This window comes from Sorex araneus, chromosome 1, assembly GCF_027595985.1.
Source record: "Sorex araneus isolate mSorAra2 chromosome 1, mSorAra2.pri, whole genome shotgun sequence".
In the NCBI taxonomy this organism is placed as follows: Eukaryota; Metazoa; Chordata; class Mammalia; order Eulipotyphla; family Soricidae; genus Sorex; species Sorex araneus.
In genome coordinates, this window is record NC_073302.1 from 317,846,942 (window position 1) to 317,874,107 (window position 27,166).

Genomic DNA, 27,166 nt, shown 5'->3' on the forward strand with positions numbered 1-27,166 from the left:
AATTCTGGCATCCCATATGAGCACTGCCAGGAATAATTCCTGAGTATACAGCCAGGAATAAGCCTTAAGCATTGTCAAGTTTGGTCCAAAAACAAAAACACAAACAAAAAAATATATCATAGCTGTGAAAGTTATAATTTACATTTACAACAAAATCTTGTTCATACTATTAAAATACTTGTGAAATTTTTTAATAAACTAAACTTTTAAACAAATTTTTTATGATTTTAAGTCATTTAAATTTATGTTTGCACATTCAAATAATAATACATTAAAATAATATTTTAGTACATTATATACACATAGATACAAAGTCAAAATATCCAAGTAGCTGTAAGCTTTAGCCAAGCAAAACTTCCAGTGCAAAGATTTAAAAAATTAACAAAATGTACCTCTACCAACTTTACAGTTACAATAAATCTCTCTCATGCATATGGGTTAGTATCTACTCTAAGAGCTTACCTTTTTAAATGTTTTTAGAGAAGTAAGTGAATGATTGTATTATGCTATGCCATATTTTCATTTACATGTTATCAAAGATGCCAGGCCTTTGAGACTTTCAGCTATTGACAAAGTTTCCCAGCTATTAACAAACCACAAAATCTAGTTGTTACCAATGTTTTACCAAAGATAGAACAGCGGGTAGGGCATTTGCCTTGAACTTGGCCGACCCAGGTTCGATTCCTCCACCCCTCTCGGAGAGCACGGCAAGCTACCAAGAGTATCTTGCCCACACAGCAGAGCCTGGCAAACTACCAGTGGTGTATTCGACATGCCAAAAACAGTAACAACAAGTCTCACAATGGAGACATTACTGGTGCCCACTCGAGCAAATCGATGAGCAATGGGATGACAGTGATACATTGATACAGTGATTCTCCAAAATTAAGAGTTCCTGATACCAATTTACTGTCTTCCATGTACAAAGAGATAACACCTTCAAAAAACTCTGCACACCCAGCCAAAGGAGGAAATTTCCAAAATAACAATATCAAGCTGACTAAAGCTTATGGTGACTGAAGCTTAACTTCAATTAGAGAAAACCAAAGGAGCATGTCCCCTGCCTGACACCACCTGAAGCAGCTCTAATGCCTTTGTTATAGATAACTTGTACACAAAACTATAATAACTTTCATAATCTCATCATTTTAGCAGGGTCGAGCAGAAGTAAGTGATATACATGGCTTTGTTTTTCTCCTTCTTTCTCATCTAAGTGGGCTGGAGCAATAGCACAGTGGATAGGGCATTTGCCTTGAACATGGTCGACCCAGGTTCAATTTCTCCATCCCTCTCGGAGAGCCCGGCAAGCTACCGAGAGTATCCCGTTCACATGGCAGAGCCTGGCAAGCTACCCATGGCATATTCAATATGCCAAAAAACAGTAACAACAAGCCTCACAATGGAGACGTTACTGGTGCCCACTCCAGCAAATCGATAAACAACTGGATGACAGTGCTACAACAGTGCTACAGTGCTGTCATCTAAGTATTTTGTCAGGATCATTGTTCTCTTCCCTGAACTTTAAGTTCAAGTCCATTTCACCAAAAATATATACCAATGCCACATGAAATAGGGACAGCCCCTGCTAAGCTTACACATTTCTACAGGACAGATTGCCAGGACCTTAAGAGACTGTCACAGCTGTAAGGTTGTCCTGGTTGACCTTGAGCGAGGTAAGGAAGCAGGAAGGACACGTACCACTCCGAGTCTCATCATACGGGTAATTGGCCACAAGGTCTCCTCCGTGCAGATTAGCAGAGAGCACAAAAGGGATGTCCATGATCCAGTGAATGACTGCCTTGGTCTCAGGAGCAAGCTATGTTCAAGATCAGAGGCGGAAAGAATTATCAGATTTGTCCTATCATTGATGAGATCAAATAGAAAAATAAACAACAGTGTACTTGGAAATTTCATCCTGTTTCAAGTACCTTACGGTCATTTTCATAGACATAAACAGGGTTTCTGTAAAAGTATTCCCTGTGTCTTTCTCAGGTATTTCAGTAGTGTTGCTATGTCCTTAAAAACACTACTTGTGGAGGAGTCAGCCTTTCTCTCTTCGTAACTAGAAAATCAGCATGCAAATTACTTAAGAATTTGGGATAGCTTGGGGCCAGAGAGACGGTACAGCCAGCTAGCAGGGTGCTTGTCTTGCATGCAGCAGACCCAGTTTTAATCTCTGGGACCATATATGGTCCCTGAACCAGCCAGGAGTGGTTCCTAAGCACAGAGTACCACTGGTTGTGCCACCAAAAGAAGGTGGGGCTGGAGGAAATAGCTGTATCTGGTCTTAGTAATAGTTAAGGAGGAGAAAAGAAAAAAGATTGAGCTGGATTCCTTCTTTAGGATGATTCAACTCTAGAATCATGTGGTAGACTTTATTTCCAATTCTTGCTTACAATTTTTTCAGTTCCCTACTTCAAATATTGTTTCTGCATAAAAATAATAATAATAATAATAATAATAATAATAATAACAGCAACAACAACACATTGGGTTTCTTTCAGAGTTCACTGTAAAATACCAGTTTATTTTGGAATGCTCATCTTAAATTTTCAAATAAAGGCAAATGTTTAAGGAATTCATGTTGTTTTCTTTGAATGATTTACAGTCCCTCCAATCTTGGAAGCAAAACAAAGAAGGAAAGAAATTTATACCAAAGAATTAATCCAGAGCCAAAAGCTTGATACTTTTATGTGATGAGTTTTTAATAGCAACTCGGAAGACTCACAAACTCCCAAAGTACCTCTTTGATTTATTTTAAAACAAACATAGCTTTACTAGAGATGTAACCTGATCTTCTATGGTTATAATAAGATCTTGAACTTGTACATTTCTGTTCGATGTACCCAAAGCTCCCATAAGCACTATTTTATTGAGCTCACAACAACCCCTTTCAATAGGTAGAGCTCTGCACTCTTATTCTGCAGGGAAAGAACAGCAAGCTCTGTTGTTTTTATTACACACCCGAGTTCACCCAACAAAGGATTCAGTCTTAATCTATCAAACTACAAAGGCCACATATATTTTAGTATATCAGCTTTACTCTAATAAAACAATGCTATTAAAGTATACCTCATAGAATTATATGTGACAAATTTGATTAAGACTGTGGGGCTGGAGCTATAGCACAGCGGGTAGGGCTTGGACGCGGCCGACCTGGGTTCGATTTCCAGCATCCCATATGGTCCCCCCAGCACCACCAGGAGTAATTCCTGAGTGCATAAGCCAGGAGTAACCCCTGTGCCTTGCCGGGTGTGACCCAAAAAGCAAAAGAAAAAAGAATGATATTTCTTTTTTATTATTATTTGATTGGTTTATCTTAGTCTCATTATAAAATTATTTCATTGTAAAACATGTAGACAAGACAAGCACCAGGAAGAATATGAAAATGCCCCATAATTTCACTGCCTTACAGACACCCCTATAATATTCTCACATCTGAGTCCTTTTGCAAATTGCTAATATAATTTTTATTCATTCATAATATGATTTATATTTATAATATACATAATTTTATTTTTATTTATTTTTTGTTTTAGGCACCATGATTTACAATACCGTTAGTGATAAAGTTTTGTGCACACAACGTTCCAACACCACACCCCCCACCAGAGAGCATACTTCCCTGTTCTATACATATGTATATTTTTACTATACATATATATATTTATAGTACTCCTATATACATATATATATATATATTTTTTTGCTTTTTGGGTCACACCCAGCGATATGCACAGGAGTAACTCCTGGCTCATGCACTCAGAAATCACTCCCAGCGGCACTCAGGGGACCATATGGGATGCTGGAACTCGAACCCAGGTCAGCTGCGTGCAATGCTGTGCCATCGCTCCAGCCCCAACTGCTATATCATTTTTAAGTATAATATTTACTTATTATTTTGTATGCTGCCTTTTTTGCTTGACAACAGGAAGCACCTTCTCATTGAATTAACCTTCTAAATTATTTTAAATGACTAAGATATATCCAATATGCATCATTCTTAAACAGATATATAATGTTTTTATTCATCTATTTATTTGAATTTGGGATGACACCTGTTGTACCGAGATTTTCAGGTAACGGTGTGAATGGACACAGAGTTAGAGAGAAAATAATGCAAGTTCAAAGGAGTTTTATTCCAGTCAACTGGGGTCAACTATCTCACCCACAAAGTGGTCTCTTGGTAGTGCCCCCGACCTCCAAATGTAAGCAGTTTATAGAAGTTCCAAGGTTGAGCAAGCACTATGATAACAGTGATCAAGCAACAGTTGTCAGTGATTAGTCAACATTTGACAACAGTCAGTTTCTGGTTGTTCCAAAAAATGAGCATAGTAACAGTCAGCGTGTGGTTGTTCCAAAAATGGACATAGTAACAGTCAGTTTGTGATTGTTCCAGAAAATGGATATAGTGACCCCTTATGACCAGTCAGATTATCTAGCAGTTCTTTCTTTGGGCAAGTAATCAACTGGGAGTTTACCAGAAATTGCAAGTTCAGTTTCTGGGAAGCAGAAACTTAGGCCTAGTCAAAACTTAATGTTAGCTGTGGCCTGACATGGCTGCAGTCTCGCTCTAGGTCTGGCTTTTGGGTAACTAACACACCCAGTCGTGTTCAAGTGTCAGTGACACACACTGACTTCTCACAGCAGTCTTATGAGAGAGGAGGACACAGCAGAGTAAAATGAGACACAGAAAAGTTAGGGATATCTCTACCCAGCCCCACATTGAGTTTTTACATTATCCTCTGAGCACTGGAGACCTAGCAATGCTTACTGAACAACAGGGCAATAGTTTGTGTGTGCACATCACTCTGGAGCATTTTCCCAAAGTTTGAGATAGCACTTCTCCCTGGGAGGACACCCAAGGGAGCAGGAGTTACCAAAGGTACAGCGAAGGGACACTTTTTATTTGTTCACCTTTGAGGTAGATTTCAGTGAGGGACCTGGGCAAGAGATGAGTCGGGGTTTTTATGTCCTGTGGTAGGAAGACAAATGAGTTTGGGGGCCTGTTCTCTGGAGGGAGTGGAAAAGACTGGATGTTGTTGGAGAGGCGGAACACAAGAATCAGGAAATCCAGAGTGAGAGTTATGGATGTGAAGTCTCCTGGGTCATGAAGGCCTACGTAAAAGATGGGAACCTGGGTGAGAGACAGGGTCCCAGACAGGAGGCTGAGGCCCAGCAAGGATGCCAGAAGAATCACAGAGCAAAATGAGTAGTGGTTGGAAAAGGGAGGGTAGGAAAAGGGCGGAGCTGTGCAAAGCTTGGAGGAAAACAGTCCCGGAAAAGAAGAAGATGAGCAGCGTGGAATGTCGGAAATGCAGGCAGACCCTCTGATGGGTGTCTGAATGCACAGAGGCCCTCTGGAAGGATCATGGGTGACTATCTGTCTCTCTGGGTCCCTCCCTCCAATCCCACATCCAACGCCAGCTGACAACCTCCTTGCCCAGTTCTAGGCAGGAGCACTGATGACAAAGATCCGTGAAGAACCCATCCTTCATGGCCTTGGTTCACTGCTTCCTGCAAGCTTTGAACCTCAGAAGGTCCTTCCCAAGGCAGGTGTTGAAAACACATTTTCACAGGCTCATACACAGCATCCTACAAATTATGCGTGTTCCTTACCTTTGTGTTTTCATCCACGATTTTCTTCATATTTTTCAAGAGATGATTATTAGGACCACCTTCTTTCTCATTCACATAAACTATCCGATCCAGATCAGGAAAGTTGCGGTTCAGGTCTATTCCCTGGGCATTGCTTCGACCCACAAACCAGTCCTTGAGCTCACCAGGCTGGAAATAATTGAAGAGAAAAATCATCAGTCATATATTATCATCATTTATATATACTTAATGATACATTGATATTTTAAATATGACTTCTTCATGCTAATTATTTCAATCATTTCCACCTTTAATGGCATTTTCATTATTTTACTGATGAAAGCATTAAGAAACTAAGGTTAAAATGTGTTTATGGACATACTGAAAACATTCTCAATAAGTAATATTGTAATATTGTAAACATTAATCATGTTTGTCATTAAATTGCTTTAAAGATATCAATATATGTTAGCAAGTAATAGATGGTATGTCTCAAAGCATGCCACTCTACTGAGATTTAAATAAAATATTTATTGCTTCTGGGAAGGCAATGAATCAAAGGCAATGTTCTTTGGGAAAATATTTGGTCTTGACACTGATAAGCTTGATGCCCTGTGTTAAATAAAATATTATCACAATAAGACATTTTTTAAATATTCAAAAGAACAAAATACTAATATTAGAAACTTTAAATGAGTTTAATATGAATCATATATTAATAGTATACTTCCTTTTTAGAGTCCTCAAGGAAAAGTAGAGCTCTACAGTTTTGTAGGTTAATGAATCATCTGTTAGATACTAAATCTTTTATTTACTAATGGTATAAGCTGGAAATTTAATAAACTCTAGAGATATGCAACTACATTAAATAATGTAAATTTTCTTGTTTTACTATTAGCTTTACATCTAATTTCAATCTCTGGCATAATATGATAACTTTCATAATTACTAAACATATAAATGTTAGACGATGAGGAGTAAGGGGGACCAGGAGATAGATCAAAGGACTAGAGCACATGCCTTGAATCACAAATTCAATATCAAGCAACACACAGCCTCTTGAGCACTTTAAAGAGAGTTCTATGGCCCTGAGCACATCTGGGCCCAAGCAGCACCCACAACACTGAACCAGCTGCCCCCCACAGCTGGGCAGAGTATTGCTGGGGATGACCCTGGGGTCCTCTGGACACTGCTGGGGAGTCCAACTCCCTGCAAAAAGGATGTTTAAAACAAAAAAAATGCCATGATGATATTTTGCTCTTCTTAGTACTTTAGTATCACCATAAATATTAAATAAATATTAAATATTTCCTATTACTATGATTTTTCTCTCATAACTTTAGAATAATATCAGTGTTATACCTATGTAGAGAAATTCCCTGTCAGAATTTCTTACATCAAACAATCAGGCAATTGGATTATTATTTTTTAAGGTACTTCTTACCTATAGATAAGCATATTGAATCTATTCCTATGGATTAAGAAAATGATTTTAAAACTGTACAAAGCAGCAAATAGAATATCCCCCACACCAAATGTAATGGACAAAAAAAATAGAACATGCATCATACATTTTCTCTCTTTTATCCCTCCTTAAAGTTACTCGTATATAGACAGACACGGTTTAAAGATCAGGGAAACAAATTCTTGTGCACCGCCCCAGTGTTTCTTCCTCATGACCAGTAGAAGGCGCTGTGGCATCGCCTCATTGGAGTACAGCACTGGCACTACCACTTGGCAATAGACATTTTTCACACTGAGCAGATTTTTTTTCGTTCTAACAGGAAATTTACCTGATCACAGGGATTGAGGAATATGATTTGCTTCAAAACAGAAACAGAACCTCGTGGACTTGGCACTACTTCCCATTTACAATCTCAGCTGAAGAAACTCCCCCTATTCCTAACCTCAATCTTTTCCTTCCTAGCAAATTGGGTCTCACTTACTCTCCCCAGAACCATAGCAGCTTCCAGTGAGACACTTGCAGCTGAGCACTTAGAACCCGGAGGAGAGTACCCTGCCCGGAGCCAGTGCCTACTCACCTGGGATGCCGCCTTCTCAAAGCCGTCGGGGTTCAGGGAGGGCATGATGTGAATCCGAGTCTCATGGATCAGCTTGATGATGGTCTCATTGCCCTTCTGGTATTCGTTACACAGGTACTGTGCCAAGAAAATGAGCAGTTCTCGGCCAACAGCCTCGTTGCCATGCATGTTACCAATGTATTTGAACTCGGGCTCACCTGAAAGATCCCAGAAGAGAGCAGAGGGTCAGATTTCCTACAGCATCAGGGAGAAGGCAAATGACATCAGTCCCTGATGTGTACGTCATTAATTACAGATCTCATGTGTACTGAACATGTACCAAAAATGTGTGTCATTAATTATGGATCTAATGTGTGCCAAACATGTACCCGTACCAAATGTGTATCTCATTAATTATGGACCCAATGTGTACCAAACACGTTCCAGTGTGTTCCAAATATGTATGTCATTAATTATGGATCCAATGTGTACCGTGTATGTACCAGAACCAAATATATATGTCATTATGGATCTAATTGGTGGCTCATCTTTTCCCTTTGAAACTGATGCCGGAGACCTACCACAAACACCAAAATGCCCCTCTACCCTACCTCTGTCTGCCCTTGTCAAGGACTGAATTGTGTTCACTTTCCTTTGAACCCCTCCCCAGGGTATTCATATGTTGGAGCCCTAACTTCCAAAGCTGACTGGAGACCTGACTTTTGAGGAGGTAAGTAAGATGACATGAGATCACAAGAGTGGGTCCTAATCCAACAAGATCAGTGTCCTTTAAGAAGAGCAAATAACACAGCATGTCTCTCCTCTCCCCTAGTCACCCCCACTACCACTTCGGACAAAAGGACAAAGGCCACATGAGGCCTCAAAGAGAAGGCAATCACCTACAAGCCAGGCAGACAGCGTCACAGATGCTAAACCTGCTGGCTCCTCCATCTTGGGCTCATAGCTCCCAGAACTGTGAGAAAATTAATTTCTGTTGCTTACGCCACCCAGTCAATGGTATTTGGTTGTAGGAGCCAGAACAGATGAATGCTTCACCCCACCACAATAGCAGAACAATAATAAGGACGCGGCTTCTTTCCAACTGGTAATTACTGAAGCATCATGGGTTTTCCCTAGTTCTCACTGAACACTTAAAAGGGAGATGGCTGGAGCACAGGCTTTGCACTTGGGAGCCCAGGTTTGACATCTGGTACCATATGGTCCCTGATGCACTGCCAGGAGAAGACCTTCAAGCATCACTGCATGTGGCAAAAATATTAATTTAAAAATGTTTTAAATATGCATTAATATCCAACTGTTTTTTTTTAAGATGCCCAAGTTAAAGTTCAGATCACTAAAGGGGCTGGGTCATAGTTACAAAGTCCATGAAGCCAGGATTCAAACTGAGCTTTAGTTTAAAAAGTTCATAGCTTTCACAGACCAATGGAACAGGGTGGAATATCCCTACACACAACCCCAAATGTATGATCATCTAATCTTTGATAAGGGAGCAAGAGATGTGAAGTGGAGCAAGGAAAGCCTCTTTAACAAATGGTGCTGGCACAACTGGACAACCACATGAAAAAGAATGGGCTTAGACCTCGACCTGACACCATGCACAAAAGTCAGATCAAAATGGATTAAAGACCTCAACATCAGACCACAAACTATAAGGTACATTGAAGACAAGGTTGGCAAAACCCTCCACGATATTGAAGATAAAGGTATCTTCAAAGGTGACACGGAACTAAGCAATCTAGTAAAAACAGAGATCAACAAATGGGACTACATTGAACTAAAAAGCTGCTGCACCACAAAAAATACAGTGACCAGAATACAAAGACTATTCACAGAATGGGAAAGGATATTTACACAATACCCATCAGATAAGGGGTTGATATCAATGGTATATAAAGCACTGGTTGAACTCTACAAGAAGAAAACATCCAACCCCATCAGAAAATGGGGCAATGAAATGAACAGAAACTTTCCCAAGGAAGAGATATGAATGGCCAAAAGGCACATGAAAAAGTGCTCTACATCACTAATCATCAGGGAGATGCAGATCAAAACAACCATGAGATACCACCTCACACCACAGAGACTAGCACACATCCAAAAGAACAAAAGCAACCGCTGTTGGAGAGGATATAGGGAAAAAGGGACCTTTCTACACTGCTGGTGGGAATGCCGACTGGTTCATCTCTTTTGGAAAACAATATGGACGATTCTCAAAAAATTAGAAATTGAGCTCCCATTTGACCCAGCAATACCACTGCTGGGAATATATCCCAGAGAAGCAAAAAAGTATAGTCGAAATGACATCTGCACTTATATGTTCATCGCAGCACTGTCTACAATAGCCAGAATCTGGAAAAAAACCGAGTGCCCTAGAACAGATGACTGGTTGAAGAAAATTTGTTACATCTATACAATGGAATACTATGCAGCTGTTAGAAAAAATGAGGTCATGAATTTTGCATATAAGTGGATCGGCATGGAAAGTATCATGCTTAGTGAAATGAGTCAGAAAGAGAGAGACAGACATAGAAAGATTGCACTCATTTGTGGAATATAGAATAACAGAGTAGGAGACTAACACCCAAGAATAGAAGAATAGTAGAAATAAGTACCAGGAGGTTGACTCCATGGTTTGGAGGCTGGCCTCACATTCTGGGGAGAGGGCAACTCAGAGAAGGGATCACCAAGTATAATGTGGTCGGAGGCCATGCAGGGGAAGGGTGATGTGGGCTGACTGTAGACTAGAGACTGAACACAGTGGCCACTCAACACCTTTATTGCAAACCACAACACCTAATTAGAGAGAGAGAACAAAAGGGAATACCCTGCCACAGTGGCAGGGTGGGGTGTGGGGAGATGGGATTGGGGAAGGTAGGAGGGATGCTGGGTTTACTGGTGGTGGAGAATGGGCACTGGTGAAGGGATGGGTTCTCAAACTTTGTATGAGGGAAACATGAGCACAAAAATGTATAAATCTGTAACTGTACCCTCACAGTGATTCACTAATTAAAAATAAATAAATTATTAAAAAGTTCATGGCTTACAAAATAATAATAATAATAATAATCAAAGTACTAACTTCAACAGCAAACTTCAAGGGTCTAAATCCTAACTTTCACTTACTCTTGAGCAAGTGAGTTCAGCTCTCTGGGATGTTTCTTCATCGATAAAATGAGATCACAGATTTGACCTCATAATAAGATGATAAGAAATGATTACAGGGCCAGAGGGATAGTACAATAGGTAAGCTGTTTGTCTTGTATGTAGCCAATCTGGGTTTGATTTCTAGCATTGCATATGGTCCCCTGAACACTGCCAAAAATAATCTCTGCAAACAGCCAGGTGTAGTCCAAAAACCAATTAAAAATATGATTTAAATAATAAGTATAAGTGCTTGATATGGTACCTGGCAAATATTAAGTGCTATATGCTTATGATAATTTTTTCTTGCTCTCTTTATTACCACTACATCATAATATCTGTCCTTATGAAGCATTTTTTTAATACATCACCCATCTAATCAAGATTTCTCCATAACATAGCCCACCAAAATATGGAAGGCAGATATTTTTATGATCATTATTGGACAAACACATCCCAAAGAGATTGAAAGCTCTGCTGAATGACTCAGGATTCCAATGCAACCATGACTGCTGTCTGCTGCTCTCCCACGCATTTTAGAGAGAATAGTAAAATTCAGAGGAAACGGTGATCTGAACCCTCTTGTTTGCTCCTTTCTGCTCCATTCATCCCAAAGGCCCAGTTTCCACAAGGGAAAAGATTTCCTTTCCACTTAGAAAATCACCAGAATCAAAGTAAAAGGAAAGGAATTGGAACTATTTTCTTTTTGGAAATATGTTATCAAACTATCTCTTTGAAAGAGATTCCTGTGTTTTGTAAGAAATGGCTTGCCACAGAACCATGTCCTTGAGTGACCTCTCAGCCTGAGCTCAAACTCTTTCTAATCAGCAGATCAGATGGGAGGAGGAGCAATATTATTTATACTCCCCTCACTTTGTTTTGTTTTGCTTTTATAGTAAGTGTAAGTGCCTCGCAAAACAGCCCCTTGCTGTTCTTTGGTGGTGATGTAATGACACCATAAATCGCAACTAAAATCATTAATGCTATTGTAATTGTGCCACTAAACTATAAAAATAAAAGATAGCTCCCTCATCAGCCCAGTTTCGTAGATTCACAACTAATCTCAAAATTTGTGCAAACTAAGCTTCGAAAACTCATGGGTACAAGGGTATTCTGGCTGGAAACTCTGGGCCACCCTTGAAAGGGGGTAGGCTGAGTCTCCACCCAGCCAGAGCCCTAGAAGCTATACCCACACCCCACAGCTGCTGCCGTGCCAAATGCCAACTGCACTGCATCACAACTAATCTTTGCAAAGATGCCAAGCTGACAAAAATTCTAGATACACAGGATCTTGGCCTGAAAACTCTGGGGTCTTCTCAGAGGCAGGAGGGCATGCTCCCCTCACTCCCTTTACTGCTAGATGCTGGGCAGCCACACCCACAGTCCATAGCCACTGCTATGTAAATTCACAATCCAGTTCCTTTTTGCAGGGAGAGGGCAGTTTTTGGGCCACACCTGGTGATACTCAGGACTTACTCTTGGCTCTGCACTCAGGAATTACTCCTGGAGGTGCTCAGGGGACAATATGGGATGCCAGGGATCAAACCCAGGTCTACTGCATACAAGGCAAATGCCTTACCCACTGTGCTATCGCTCTAGTCCCCCGTCATCATGCCAGTTTTACAGATCTTGGAGCCCTTGGACACCCCCAAATTCCAAAATACTGACATCCGGTAGAGCACACCAAATTAGATGGGAAAGTAACATGGAAGCCAACTAAGATCAATACACCAAAACAATCAGCTTAGCAAACCCTCAAAGACTTAATGACCCCTTAATGTTGTGAGATATAACAATTTTCACAAAATTTTTAACCAAAGAATTTTTCAATAATTCCATTAGCCAGTTAGTTATCACAAGAAATATAAAATAAATTACTTTGTGGCTGCTAAGGGGGGAGGCTTGGGGTTGGAGGGAGGTGGGAGCTGGGGACAATGATGGAAGGAAAGTCACTCCGGGGCTGGAATTGCTGTTGGAATATTAAATGCCTGAAACAACTATCCCATGAGCAACTTTGTAAACCACCTGTTTAAATAAACTACTTTTTAAGAGGTAATTAATAACAAATAAAGCTATAGCAGGCCTCGTGTGACCTTCCCAGAAGCTATGAGAAGAGGTATTTGCTTCTGACTTCAAACATCCTAATCACCTTCTTTTACTCTGTCAAACTCAAGTGCTTCATACTTTCACTTTTCATGATGTGCTCAATTGGTTGAGGTGCAGAAGAAACTATGTTTGTTTGCTATAAAAAAAAAATTGGGACTAGAAAACCAGAGTGTAACACTGCTGTTTTCTCAAATAATTTCATTGAAAAAACACTGAAAAGTATTTCATTCCATTTAAATGGTTTTCAAGGGTTTTCAAAGTTATCTGACATTGTTTGCTCTGTAGGAAAGAATCTGGCAGTGCTCCTTTGCCCAAAGTGGTTCTGAAGCGCCAGTGACACAACAGAGCTTACCCTCACAACGTTAATATTCATAAATGAACAATTCTGAGATGATCTATTATTTCTCTGGATAAAAAAAGGGCTAGAGCGATAGCACAGTGGTAGGGCGTTCGCCTTTCACGCAGCTAACCCACGTTCGATTCCTCCGCCCCTGTCGGAGAGCCCGGCAAGCTACCAAGAGTATCGAGCCTGCACGGCAGAGCCTGGCAAGCTAACCGTGGCATATTGGATATGCCAAAAACAGTAATGATAAGTTTCACAATGAGAGATGTTACTGGTGCCTGCCCAAACAAACCGATGAACAACGGGATGACAGTGACAAAAAAGAATCTTCAAAGATGAAACAGCAATCACTGATGAAACCACAATCATAATCACTAAGCTAAATGTGTCCCTGCACCCCGGTATTTTATTTGACTGTCAAGTACATTCTGTATTTGCTTTGAATGCTTTGGGAAAGGAAATGCTCTCCTAGTTCAACCAGACCATCCTTATTGCTATTTTACTTAGGTTTGCAGCTCCCGATTTTCAGAGTCATAGAATTTCCTATATAATATGACCTTTCAGCTCTGTAGAAAGTTTCTCTCTGAGACAAATCTCTCCCACCTGTCTGTTGTATATGAAGAGACAGAAACGATGTTGACAATAGCAAAGCTTTAAGTTGCCATGAAGATAGGACAGTCAATGGCATTTGATGAGATATTAATGTATGAAAATGAAATGCAAAGCTCATATGACTTCTGCAAAAGGAAGTGCAAGTGTATTTTTATCTTCCTCTATCTCTGGGAATAAATTAAATCATTAGATAATGCCATCATCAGAATGCAGGATGTTGTGTTCTTTTAAGTCTACAGACATATCTTGTGAGATAGAGAAGAGCCACGATTTAAACATAGCATTTGTGAGATACACACTCACACACATACACACACACACACACACACACACACACACACCCTATATTAGACCCAGAAGTGAATACATATGCATTCCGAAACTCAAGGAATGCAGGGTCTGTAAAAGGACATTCACATATATGAACAGTATTTAGGAGTAAAGTAAATGGTGAAGGAGCAGTGGACACATAACCAAGCAACTTGAATGCTGCAACTGGAATATTCCAATGGTGTCTCTCAAACCTTCTCTTCCAATGGGGCCAGAGTCATCTTTTCAACACACAATTCTCATCTGGTCTCCTTTGAAAATCCAACAGACAACTTCACATTTGCTCGCACCAAAAATACTAAAATTCTCTGCAAGTTCTTGAACCCCAATTATGGTCTGAATACCTCTCATGTCGCCCCGCCCCACAACACTCCCAACATTCCCTATCTTTCAGCCACAAGACTCTTGTTTATGATGCTGCTACTTGGCTCACACACTTGTCCTCACATCCCTTATGTTGTAATTATATACGGTTTCCCACAGCTAAGTTCAAGTCCTTAGTATGAAGGCTTTATTTGAAATGAAGATGACCAGTGTGGTTATTATTGAAGAAGAAGAAGAATAATACCCAATAGTACTGGGATGGCATCTGCTTTAGTTCATTTGTGTATCACCTGTGCTGAGTCTGACACCTAGCAAAGGAGCCACAAATATCGATTCAACAGAGTTATACGGACATGAATAACTGACGGACCATCTTTGAAATCCCTCCCCCTGCAGCATGACTGATAGCAGAGCTTGCCCCTGAGAGGGTGACATCATGACCACCAACGACCTTTCTGCAATGTAGAAGAAAATGAATTTGTAAGCAAGCAAAAGGCGGCAGCAAGGAGTTCCATCCTCTTACAAACAGTCAGAGGAGCCAGTGAGAAACCCCCAGGCGTGTTACCAGGGCTGACATTCCCCAGCAGGAATGAAAAGTCAGCTTTGGGGATGAAGGAAGACAGTGGCGCTGTGAAGAGCTGATATTTCCTAGGAATAAGATTAATCTCCATGGTCACAAGAGAACCACAAATCCTCTCTAGGCAAGCCTCTCCTTCAAGTTATTTTTGTTGTAAAGTCTAAACAAAGGATTCTGAGAGACTTGGCTTTCTGAATTCTCAGCCCAGAAATGGAAACAGGGATAAAACTGAAGATGTGGGATTCAGAATAACCTTCTGTGTCCATTCACCTTCAGCCTATTTAAAAGAGGAAAGACGGATTTTCGTCATCTCTTCATTTCTGTAGCCATAGAGACAGAGTTTACAACAGGCTGTTAAGTGGATGACATCCACGTTTCTATTTACAGAGCCACATTGAACAAACCCTGGCTTATCGGGTACGTCATTCCTCACAGATTCAGATGGTAATAATGCGCACGTACCTGGGCCTTAGCTCATCTCTCTCCTAGCAACAGGCATCTCCGTACACTTGGGGATGCTTGTTTTTATGTTCTTGTTCTTCTCGCTCTAATTCAAGTTTCCTTTTTACGCAGTAGTTCAACAGAACTCCTGAGCCTGCAGTCAGGCAACTGTCTCAGGAAGTCATTTGTGGTTCCCCAATTTCTTGTACTCTCTCTGTTTTCCAGTTCATGTGCCACACAATCATTGACCAAGGAATCATGGAATAATAATCACCTCACAAACTAAATCCAGCCAGGCAAGGCTCACTTTTCAGTCTTCTCATCTGTATCAAAGAATGATTCATGTACCTAATTGGGTCTGTATTCTTATCAGGACAAGAAAAGAATAACTTTTGGGTTTTTTTATTTTTAATAAGATCCAAAGCTTCACCAAAGTCCAAAATAATTCAATGAATTCAAAACCAGAATAGGCACATCATTGGTTGGGGATGGGGGCGGGGTGGGCATGGGGAGCAGGTTTGGGTCCACACTTCGTGGTGCTCAAGGGTTACTTACTCCTAGGTCTGTGCTGGATGACCACTCCAGGCAATCAAATCAAGGTTGGCCACATGCCAGGCCATCCCCTGAGCCCACACCATTTCTCAGGGCTCTGGACAAATGATTTTAAATTCCATATGGAAAACTATTAATTTGCCCCAACTGAGTTATGTGTGTGATTTGAAATCACTAAATCCAGATGAAAGAAAAGGAGGGAGAGAGGAAGGTAGGGAGAGAGAGAGAAAAGCTTAAGTTTCTGTTGCTTCAAAAATAAACCAAATAGCTTACATCAAAGAAACCTACATTCACTGTGCTTAAAGGCGACATTTGAAGCTACAGGTAGGTTAATTAACAAAGTTCCCAAAAGACAGGAGCTGACAGCCTCTAAGTGAACAGAAACCCAGGGGCCCAACATGGTGATCTTGAAAAAAGCATCAAATAAGGCAAAGAAGAAAAGAATAGTTTATTTTACCCACCAAAAGGAAATTTTATTTTCAACCTTTTACTAGACCAAATGGTCCAACTGTTTGCCTTTCTAGTATTTTCACATTTTAGAAACAGGTAACAAATTGGCCACTGGGTAGAGTAATTGACCAGTCCACTTTTAAGGCCTCTTCCAACTCATGGGGGCAATTATTGAATCACCATTTATTATATGGGGGGGAAGGAGGGAGGAACAGGAGAAGGGAAACGTCTAGTGGGAAATGACTGAACATGCCCTGAAAGGAGACTGTAGATTGTGAAAGTCTATGCAAGATGTGCAGCAACAATATTTAGGAAAAATTAAAAGATTAAAGGTATTTTAAGAAAGAACTTGATTATAATAACAGTCCTCTCCCATCTTTCATCCTGTATATGGAGAAAAATCTCATGCTGAGATGAATCTGTTCTTCCTCCAACATCAAATTACTGCCAAAATATAATTCCATGAAGTCATCTGAAAGATATGTATTTAACTGATTACACAATTCTTGGAGCTGGTGAAAATTTCAAAATAGATGGTTCTTGATATATATTATATCCTACATACACATAGTACTGGAAAACTATTGTAATGAAAGAAATATATATATAAAACTACAGTAATGCAAGCAACATTTGACAAAGACATGACAAAATGTACACAAAACAAATTACTTTGAGAACTAGACAAATGTCTATAAAATCAGCTCAGTCCTGCTTTTGAAGTGACTCGTGTTTGTACACATTTTAGCAGCTTAAGATGCTGAGCATCTTGTGAAAAGAAATGTAAATATCCAGGAGTCAAGCAAACAATGGAAGATGGCAAGTATGAATTTTAAAATGGAATCCTCTTCTGCAGAAGAGCAGAGGAAATACTATCTAAAAGGAAGAGGATTTGCAAAGAAAAGACGGAAAGGCAAAAAAATAAATTCTTGCAAAAGAAATTGCACAGTGGACAATCAGTGTAGTAAGGAAGGATACAGAAGAAATCACAGCGGAAGGAAGATCATAGTTTCTTCCCTTGATTAACTTCATTAACTTAATTTTACTCTTTTAAGATTATTTTCCTTTTCTATTGAAGTTGCATTACAGTTTGACCAGACACATTTTCTTCCTCCCCACCCTTTTTAATTGTATCTCTGCAAGATACAGTGATAAAGTTGTTCATGATTGGGTTTGTTATGCAGTGTTCCAACACCCACCCCTTTACCAGTGCACATTTCCCACCACCAATGTTCCCAGTTTCCACCCCACCATCCCACCCCATGCCCCCAACCTGCCTCTATGGTAGGCACTTTCTTCCCCGCCCCCACCCCCCTCAGCTCTCTCTTTTTAAGTAGTCACTGTGATTTGTAATACCAGTGCGCGGATGTTAGGTGTTTCACTTTACCTCTTTCAGCACTCAGTTCTTGTCCAGAGTGGTCATTTCTAACTATCATTGTCATAGTGGTCCCTTCACCAAATATGCTTGACAAATAACTAAATTAACATGACAACTTGAAAGTGAAACCCAAGCTACAGAGAGTATCCTGCAAAGCCTGGCAAGCTACCCATGGCGTATTCGATTTGCCAAAAACAGTAACAACAAGTCTCACAATGGAGACGTTACTGGTGCCACTCATGCAAATAGATGAGCAACTGGACAAGACAACAGGGCTACAGTGCTACTTTGTTTTAAATTTTATTTATTTTGGCTTGGGGGCCACACCCAGCTATTATCAAGGTTTACTTGCTGGCTCCTGGCAAGTGCCTTGTCTGCTGTCTTCTAGCTCCTAATCTGATTTTTGAATTGGCAGTGAAAGTCAAGTGCATTTGGAGTTTACTCTGCAGAGATGCATTAGAGTCTTAGATTTGAAACAGTTATGTGATAGATAGCCATTACATATCATTTTAAAAGTTCTCTTATATATAGTATCTAGAATATTTTAGTACATTGCTAGATTTTAAAAAAGGGATAGGGAGGGAAGAAACAATATATTTCTCGCCTAACAGATCTATAAAATAATCTGAGTCCCAATATTAACAAATACCTTCAAATTCTTAAAATATTTTAACATAATTTGCTAAAATTCTTTTATAAATACCCATATAAAATGATATGCTTAACAAAAAGTTCTAATCTATAGCATTTGTTTCTATCCATGATATAAAAAATCTCCTCTAGCCAATATCAAGTTACCAAGGAGAAGTCAATTAGCTCGCAAATTTCCTGAAAATTAAAAGTAAGTCTTGGGCATTCTGAGAGTATTCTTTCTAAACTCAAACATAATGAATAAATAAGATAATAAACATGGATGACAGTCATAATAGATGTAAGGAAGGAAAAAGAATGAAGTAATTAGAAGCATATTAGGTTCTAATTAGAAACATCATACCTAAAAAAAACTGATATTAAAAATCCTGCTGGGAAAAAGAAAGGTTTTCTCAAAAAACACTGTGAGGAGATCTAGTTTTATTAGTACATATATGTTCTACATCTTTTATTTAAAAAATTTTTTTCAACATACCTTGACAGTCATTCCATTTTAGAATACATAGACTTAACTTCAATGAACATTCCTATATACACTTAAATATAAGATTATCTAGAGCATAAACTCCTATTCCTAAGGGACAGATTTCTTTTTTTTTTAATGCGCTTGCCTCTTCCACCCAGATCCCCCATTTTCCAGTAGCTTGGCAGTCACACCCACTAACTGCCCCCAGCCCGTGTAATCCCATCAACAGCTATGATCCAGAGACTATAAAACAATGCTCCTGGAAGGCCGTGGCCACATTCATGCATGCATTCTCCCTCTCAGAGAACCTAGCAAGGTACCGAGAGCATCCTGCCCACACAGCCTCTGTGCTAAGGAATTACTCCTGACAGTGCTCTGGGACCAGATGGAATGCAGGGGATCAAGTCACGTTGGCCACATGCAAGGCAAGCACCCTATCCATTGAATTATTTTTCTGGCTCTGGCCCAATTTTATTTTGCAAAAAAAAAAAAAGGTCTCATAAACTAATACCAGCTGTCTACAGCCACTGCACTGCATAGGAAGAACAATTATTTGGGTTGTATAGTTACTGTTTCCTCATAGGTTCTTCAGAAGGGAAGGGAATTAAGATTTGTTGGGGTTCTTCTTGCATTAAGACTAAGTAGCACTGTGCCATTGTCCATTCAATTTCCAGGAAAATCAGGAAATTGGAGCAGAACAGAGTCCTGTCCTGAATTTATGATCCTATCAGCTATGAATCATAGCAGATGACAATCACCTTGTAGCAGTTGACATTTTGATAGTTCTTTAAAACAAAGAGAAAACTGCAGATCATGTTAGTGAATTCAGATATAATTCCAAAAAGAAATGGAAAAAAACAAGTGCATTTCCACGAGTCATCTCTCTTTATGCCCATGAATGAACGCTCGTCACAGGTGAACAGAGAAGAGGATGAATAAAAGTGATGTAATCAAACTAAGATTGTTAAAAACATCAAGAAATTCTAGCAGACAGGGATGAATAAAAAGCAGCCTCAATTTTCTAATAAGAAGGTAAGTGGCAGCATCATTAAAATTGAAAACAAAATCAGTCATGCAAAAGCTTAGATGAATAATCTTTGCCCCGAAACAACTTAAAATCTTTTATTGAATTCACTTGGGAAGAAGATAACACAAAAATAAAATGCCCAAACATTTTCAGGATGTTATTTTTCTCAGTACCATAATGAAAGACTCGCAGTGCCAAACGCACAGCAACCCCAGAAGCAGTGGACAGTACAGTCTTGTAGACCGTGAACAGCCAACCAGCCCCCTCGCCTTTCTGCATGTCTCAGCATTGCAGGAGGTAAGTGTTGGATCCTGATGCTTCCGCTGCAGGGAGAAGGGGCCAACTGTAAGTCTCCCTCCAGGAGACTGCTTCACACAGGAACATGCAGGTATTCTTTTCTGTCCAAATTTTTAAGTAAAGCTGTGCTGACTTCAAACTTAGATATTTCTGAGCGGCATTTTTAAAGATCATACTTCAAGCCGTCTAAGAAAGGACTTAATTTTCTGCTTTCATTAAGCAAGAGAGAAGAATGCCCTTCTGATGCCCTACCAGAACTGAGAAAGAATAATTCAGGAGGCAATAAAGTCTAGATGGGGAGCATTGTCCATGACGCCAGCTGACAGGGGAAAATCCAACAGCCAAAGGTCAGACTGAATAATAGGACTGTTTGTATCAATCTGGGGAAACTGGACGTTTCTGAGGCTCTGATTTCATCGAAATTATAAATTATCTTCACTCAAAGTTGAAAAAGACCTTAGAATAAAATGTGCAAAGAAGTTTTTTTAAAATAAACTTAAGGAGCTTTAAAATATACTAAACTTTTGTAAGTCAGAATCAAGAAAGAGGAAAACCACAATCACTAAGAACACAAAAATAATAGCACTTTTCACAGGCATGTTTCATGATTTCAAGAAAATAAGACTATTATGGACCCATGTTTAGTGCAAGTAGAATATAACAGAATGGCAATAATGTAACTTTTTTAAGAACAATTTTAATGGGGCAGTGGGAAGCATGGATTTCAATTTTAGCTTTACATTCATATCTAATCTTGAGCATATAACCACTGATCATATATCCTTGCCTCAGCATTCTTCTCCATAAATTATTTTTATCTATATTTGCTCCCTATAAGAAAATCTATCTCCCTAGAGTCCAGAACTCCAACATAATCATGTTCTTTGAAGTATTTTATCAAATACTTTTTACAGAATTGACAAATATGCACTACGGTCGATTTGTCCTACTTATTAAACATGTTTTTCTTCTACTCAGAAAAAATGATACAGCTTTCAAACCAAATGATCCAAAAATGGATGTTACTAGAAAGAACCCAGGTTAAAATTTAAGACTGAGATTTCATGATAGACAACTAGTCTGAGTAACAGACATCACGGATAGCAATTCTAACAGTAAGGAAAGTGAGACCAATAAATGCCAACTGACCTAGTTAAAGTCAAATCATAAATAAATGGAATAATCAGGGGTAGTATAGGAGATCTTAAGTTATAAGTCCAATTTACTTTTGGATGCGTCATGCTTCCTTCTAGACTTTACAAAGAGAAGTTATTATTTAGGGTCACTGAGAGTCAGTTATTTAATTAATTTTTGCTACTGTGAGGCTTGTACCCAACAGTGCAGGAATTGAACCCAAAGCTTCGACGTTACAAGGCACAGGCTCCCTAACCGAGCCACACCCCAGTCCACCACGTGACCGGAACTAGAGAGCATCATCCTGAGTGAAGTGAAGTCAGTCAGAAGGGACAGATACATAATTATTTCTCTCATGTGTGCGATATAAAGATACATGGTAAAGGAGCAACAGATGACCAAAGAGAACAAAATTGGAGTGATTCCACAGAACTGAGACTGGGGTTGGAGAGGGTTGGTTTGTAGGAAAACTTTGGGATGCTTTGTGGGGAAAGTAGATACTCTAAGAGAGTATAGTATTGGGACAATGTATGCATGAGGCTATCATAAACAGCACTGTAAATCACAGCACCTCAATAATAATAATAATAATAACAATAATGATAAATAATAAAATAATAGAAAGAAATGAGAGGAGCTGAAATGATAGTACAGTGGTAAGCATGTAGCTGACCCAGGTTCGATCCCTGGCACTCCCATAATCCTGAGCCCCATCATGAATTATCCCAAATTACAGAGCCAGAAGGAAGCTCTGAGCATCATTGGCTGTGCCTTTCCTGACAAAAAGAAAAAGAAACTCAAGAAGAGAAAAAAATAACATATTTCCTATGGAAAAAAAGAGATAAACTTTTAAATGACAAAATAACTCTTCAGAAATGTAAGCGGTAGGACCAGTTTGATGATTCTCAAGGCTTGAGTAAATGCTGGCATTTAGGTTTGCTCTGTGGTGTGGGGGACCAGATAGTGCTTGGGGATGAAACACAGGTTTCCTGCAGGCAAAGAATACACCCTCTGGCTCACTGAGCTCTCTCTGAGTGCTTTTTCTTATTGCTGGGCCTATTCAAACAACTTGGGGTGAGTCAACAGCTCACCCACCTACCACCAACCAACAAAGCACACATCCAGGCCTGTCATGAATGACTATTGTTTATGCAGCTTAGCATAAACAAGAAAGACTCTGCTAATGTATATTGCATCCAATGTCAGATGCAGGAAGATGGTAGAACATTATAGGATTCACTGAAATAATGTTTTCATGCTCTAGAACTATTCAGATTAAAAGAAAATATACTGCACTGATCGATTTTAAATTCAATATTTAAACGTTAAAAATACATTAAATGATTATGCAGTTTTATATTTTTAATGAAGTTATGAATAAATTATGAGCAATCATGGATCCATAGAAGATATACAATACAATTTTCTTTATTCTTGTCTCATTAAAGTACTTTCAGAATTGCTACTGATTGCCAACTATTCTAATTTTATAACCCACTCCATCTCACTCGTTTTCTGCTATCCTTTTATTTATTTCTTCACAGACTAAGATCAGACTTTAGAAAAAAATTCCAATGAAGAAGGTAGCAAAATCTTATACAAAATCTTATACAAGAGGGTAGCAAAATCTTTAAAAATCAGGTAGACAACTAAATAGACACACACAACTCACAACATACAGTAGAGATTTCTGATCTTCCAAGATTTTCCTTCATCTGTATTAGCATTCCACTTGCTCCTTTCTTTGAGATAGTTTTAATGTTGTGCTAAAAAAAATTCTGTAAGATATCAGAAGTAAAATAAAATACTGAAATGTGGTATTAAACAAAATACATACAACTGACTTCAAGGAAGAATTAAAGATAGTGGGGATGGAGAGACAGGATAGTGGGTAGAGAACTTGACTTACACGTGGCTGTCCTGGGTTCGATCCCCGGCACCACACAAGTCCTACCAGGAGTGATCCCTGAGCAGAAACCTGGGAATATACCCTGGGAACTACAGGGTGAACCTCAAAACATAAACAGAAGAGGGTCGACTCCCTTAAGTGTATGTATATTTAAGAAGAAAGAAAGCAAAGCCAAGTGACTCAAAAAAGCTACTCTTAATGATGAGTGTCTACAGCCAATTGTTATGGCCGCCCTGTAGTAAACATGGCAGATGAATATTACTCAGCCCCAAATGAATTCTTCATCCTCACCAGATGTTTCCTGCCCCAGACTCAGCAGGGGAAGGTTACAATACAGCTGGAGAAGTGGGAGCTTTGTGCTCCCCAGTGTTTTCAAGTATAACAAGGATTTAAGAAGGGGGTCCCAAAGGGCACGTCAGGGAACTAAGGGACAATAATCACTGTGCCCTTCCCAATACCGGATCCTCATTACCTTCATCCCTTCACAGTTTCAATCAAACTTATTTCTTTTTAGAATTCATTTCAAACCCAAATGGGTTGCCAAACTAAGGCTAAGATGCAATGCTTCTCTGTGGACTTGAAAACAAGCCTTACACATACATGGGCTAAGCTTTTATGCCTCATCATTTACCATACTTTGAACACTATTTATCCTTTAACTCAGTTTCCTACACACAAATGTACAGATAATAATAGTATCTTCTTCATGGAGGTATGACAAAGGCCAGCAAGAGAGCTTAGGGATTAAAATATTTTTCCAGCACACACAGCATACCCCATTTGGATCCCTGCATGCATGATCGCCTAAGCACAGAGCTTGGAGTAGACCCAGAATCACCATGGGTGTTCCCAAAATCGCCCCAAATTTTTAAAAATTAATAAAATTAATAGAAGTATTGGGAGGATTAAGCAACCTATGGAGGTGTATGCTGAGGAAAATGAGTCCGAAAATAAAAGTACAGATGATTTTGCTAATATGTGGGAAATAAAGAAAAAAAGAAAAGGATTTGAACATCCCCAGTGCAGACAAATTCTAAGACATGATCAAGAGAACTTGGGAGTAGGGGGAGGAGGCAGTGGGAACCATGGGCTAACAGTGGAGGGGTCCACAATCACTGGCAGAGGGGTTGGCCAGTATTTCTGCACCGATAGAAGAATGACTCCAATGCTACTGAAACCAGAGTCCCCAATCACAAAATATTTAAGAAAGTAGAACAGTTGGGGCCAGAGCAATAGTACAGCAGGGAGGGTGTTTGCCTTGGACACAGCCAACCTGGGTTTGATCCCCAACAACCTATATGGTCCCCTGAGCACTGCCTTGCACACGGCCGACGCAAGTTCAACCCCCAGCATCCGTATGGTCCCCCAAGTACTGCCAGGAGTAATTCCTGAGTGCAGAGTCAGGAGTAACCCCTGAGCATCACTGGGTGTGACCCAAAAAGCGTAAAAACAAAAAAAATGTAGAACAGTGGCTTACAACCAACAAAGGTCAAAAATAGGTTAACAGGTGCATATGTGACCCAAACCCTCATGCTGCTTATGCCCATGTGCTGCTTGTGCACATGTGTTGCCCGCATCTCTTCTTGAGATGTGGACTTTCATGCTTCCATATCTAATGCTGGGGCGTGTATAGTGGCTCTCTCTGCCTTTTAGAGAAGCCGCATTCTCTTGAGTGCATTACTCTCTCTTTCTCTCTTTCCTTCCCATTTCTAAAAACCTCCAAATAAAATCCATTTTTGATTCTCTAATAAAAAATTTTAAAAATTAAAAATTTAAAAAATTAAAAATAAAAAATAAAATCCATTTTACTTCAAAAAAAGGCCAACAACTCATAAATGATGATGGAATTAAGAGGAAGAAGAGAAGAAAAAGGAGGAAGAACTTGGCAAAAACCATTTGCTTGACTCTTTGTTCTGAGTTCTAAGAGTAGTTCTTTCCAGTGACTCTCATGTGGACCTTCACTTTCTTAAGGAATTCACAGAAGCCAAGTTCTCACCAGCCCTCACATGCTGGTCTATCTTTGCTATTTCATTTCTTCAGTCACAATGTTTATCATGTGTATAGATATGTGCCAGTCCCTGGATTCCAGTGAAAACAAAGCAGGCATTCCCGTACTTTTAAGAAATGGAAATCCCCCAAGGTCATAGGTTCTGAATTAGTTCTGGGGTGTCTGTCACTGGGAGGTCTCACAGCTCTTCCTCAAAGTCAGAAGAGACTCATCCTGAGTGAGCTCTGACTCACTCGCTCAGAGGAGAACTGAGGACAGACTCGGCTGACAGAGTTGCATTTTCACCAGGGAGGGAGGAAAAGAAATATTTAGACAAGGTCTGATCATTATCCTTACCGTGGCTGTCCAGAGCTGCCGGGTCCCTAGCTATGCTGTTCAGGATGGAGAGTAGCACTAACGCACTTGAAATGTGGCCTGTACAACTAAGCAGTGGCTTCTTAATGATATTCATTCTAATTAAATATGCATAACCATGCACGGCTACCCTATTGAGGAAATAGTTCTATCTCCATACGGGCTGTGGTATTTTATTTATATACAATCTGGAAACGGAATCTGGCACCTTTTTAGGAATTCCTGGATTCTGAAGTTTATTTACAATGCATGAGGGTTGCTCACACAGTGCTCAGGGAACCAGAGGTCAAAGCCAGGGCCCCTGTATGCAAAACTTGTGCTCCTGTCTTTATTGGTATCTCCTGGGCTCAATTTATATCTTAAGAAGCAAATTTGGGGGGGGTGGAGGCGTGTGAGATGGTCCCACAGGTGAGGAACTTGCCTTGCACATGGCTGATGCAAAGCAAACTGGGACAAAATGCAAATTTGAGAACTATCAGAAGGATAGTTATATCCTTATATCATGCGGTGCAGGGATCCAAATGGGGTATGCTGTGTGTGCTGGAAAAATATTTTAATCCCTAAGCTCTCTCACTGGCCCTCGTTATACCTCCATGAAGAAGATACTATAATTATCTGTACATTTGAGTGGAGGAAACTGAGTCGAAGGATAAACAGTGTTCAAAGTATCATAGCTGGTAAATGATGAGGCATAAAAACTTAGCCCATGTATGTGTAAGGTTAGTTTTCAAGTCCATAGAGAAGCACTGCATCTTAGCCTTAGTTTGGCAACCCATTTGGGTTTGAAATGAATTCTACAAATATATATACATACCTCTCGGAGAGCCTGGCAAGCTACCGAGAGTATCCTGCCCACAAGGCAGAGCCTGGCAAGCTACCCATGGCATATTTGATATGCCAAAAACAGTAACAATAGGTCTCATTCCCCTGACCCTAAAAGAATCTCCAATCATTGGGAAAGGCGAGTAAGGGAGGCTGCTAAAATCTTAGGGCTGAGTTGTAATAGAGACATTACTGGTGCCGGCTCTAGTAAATCGACAAACAATGGGATGACAGTGATACAGTGATCAGAAGGAAATCCAGAAGTAACACTATGACAATACTAAAAAGCTGAGGCTATGAGGCCAGAGAGATACTACAGCAGGAAGGGCATTTGTCTTGTACCGGGATGGCCTGGGTTCCATCCCCAGCACAACATATGGTCCCCCAAGCCCGCCAGAAGTGGTACCTAAGCAGTCAGGAGTAAGCTCTGAGCACCACCAAATGTGACCCAACTCTTCCCACACACACACCCGCCTACCCGGACCCCCTCTCAAAAAAAAAACCTTTTTTTCGAATAGAACCTCATTGCTTTTGCTCTAGGAAAAAAATTTAGCCAGTGGAGAAAAGTGTAAAAGGTTCTGCCAAGCTAAAAATGCTATTTAAG

General features: G+C 39.8%; 1 protein-coding gene across 1 annotated transcript in view; it reads right to left on the bottom strand.

The window, feature by feature from the left end:
• CPE (carboxypeptidase E) overlaps nt 1-27,166 on the bottom strand; it is a 118,230-nt gene that overhangs the window by 17,991 nt on the left and 73,073 nt on the right. The window contains exons 2-4 of the mRNA XM_055141031.1: nt 7,641-7,837; nt 5,620-5,787; nt 1,699-1,816 (exon numbers count right to left, since the gene is read on the bottom strand). Coding sequence (XP_054997006.1) covers nt 1,699-1,816; nt 5,620-5,787; nt 7,641-7,837 — 483 coding nt within the window. The remainder of the gene's footprint in view (nt 1-1,698; nt 1,817-5,619; nt 5,788-7,640; nt 7,838-27,166) is intronic.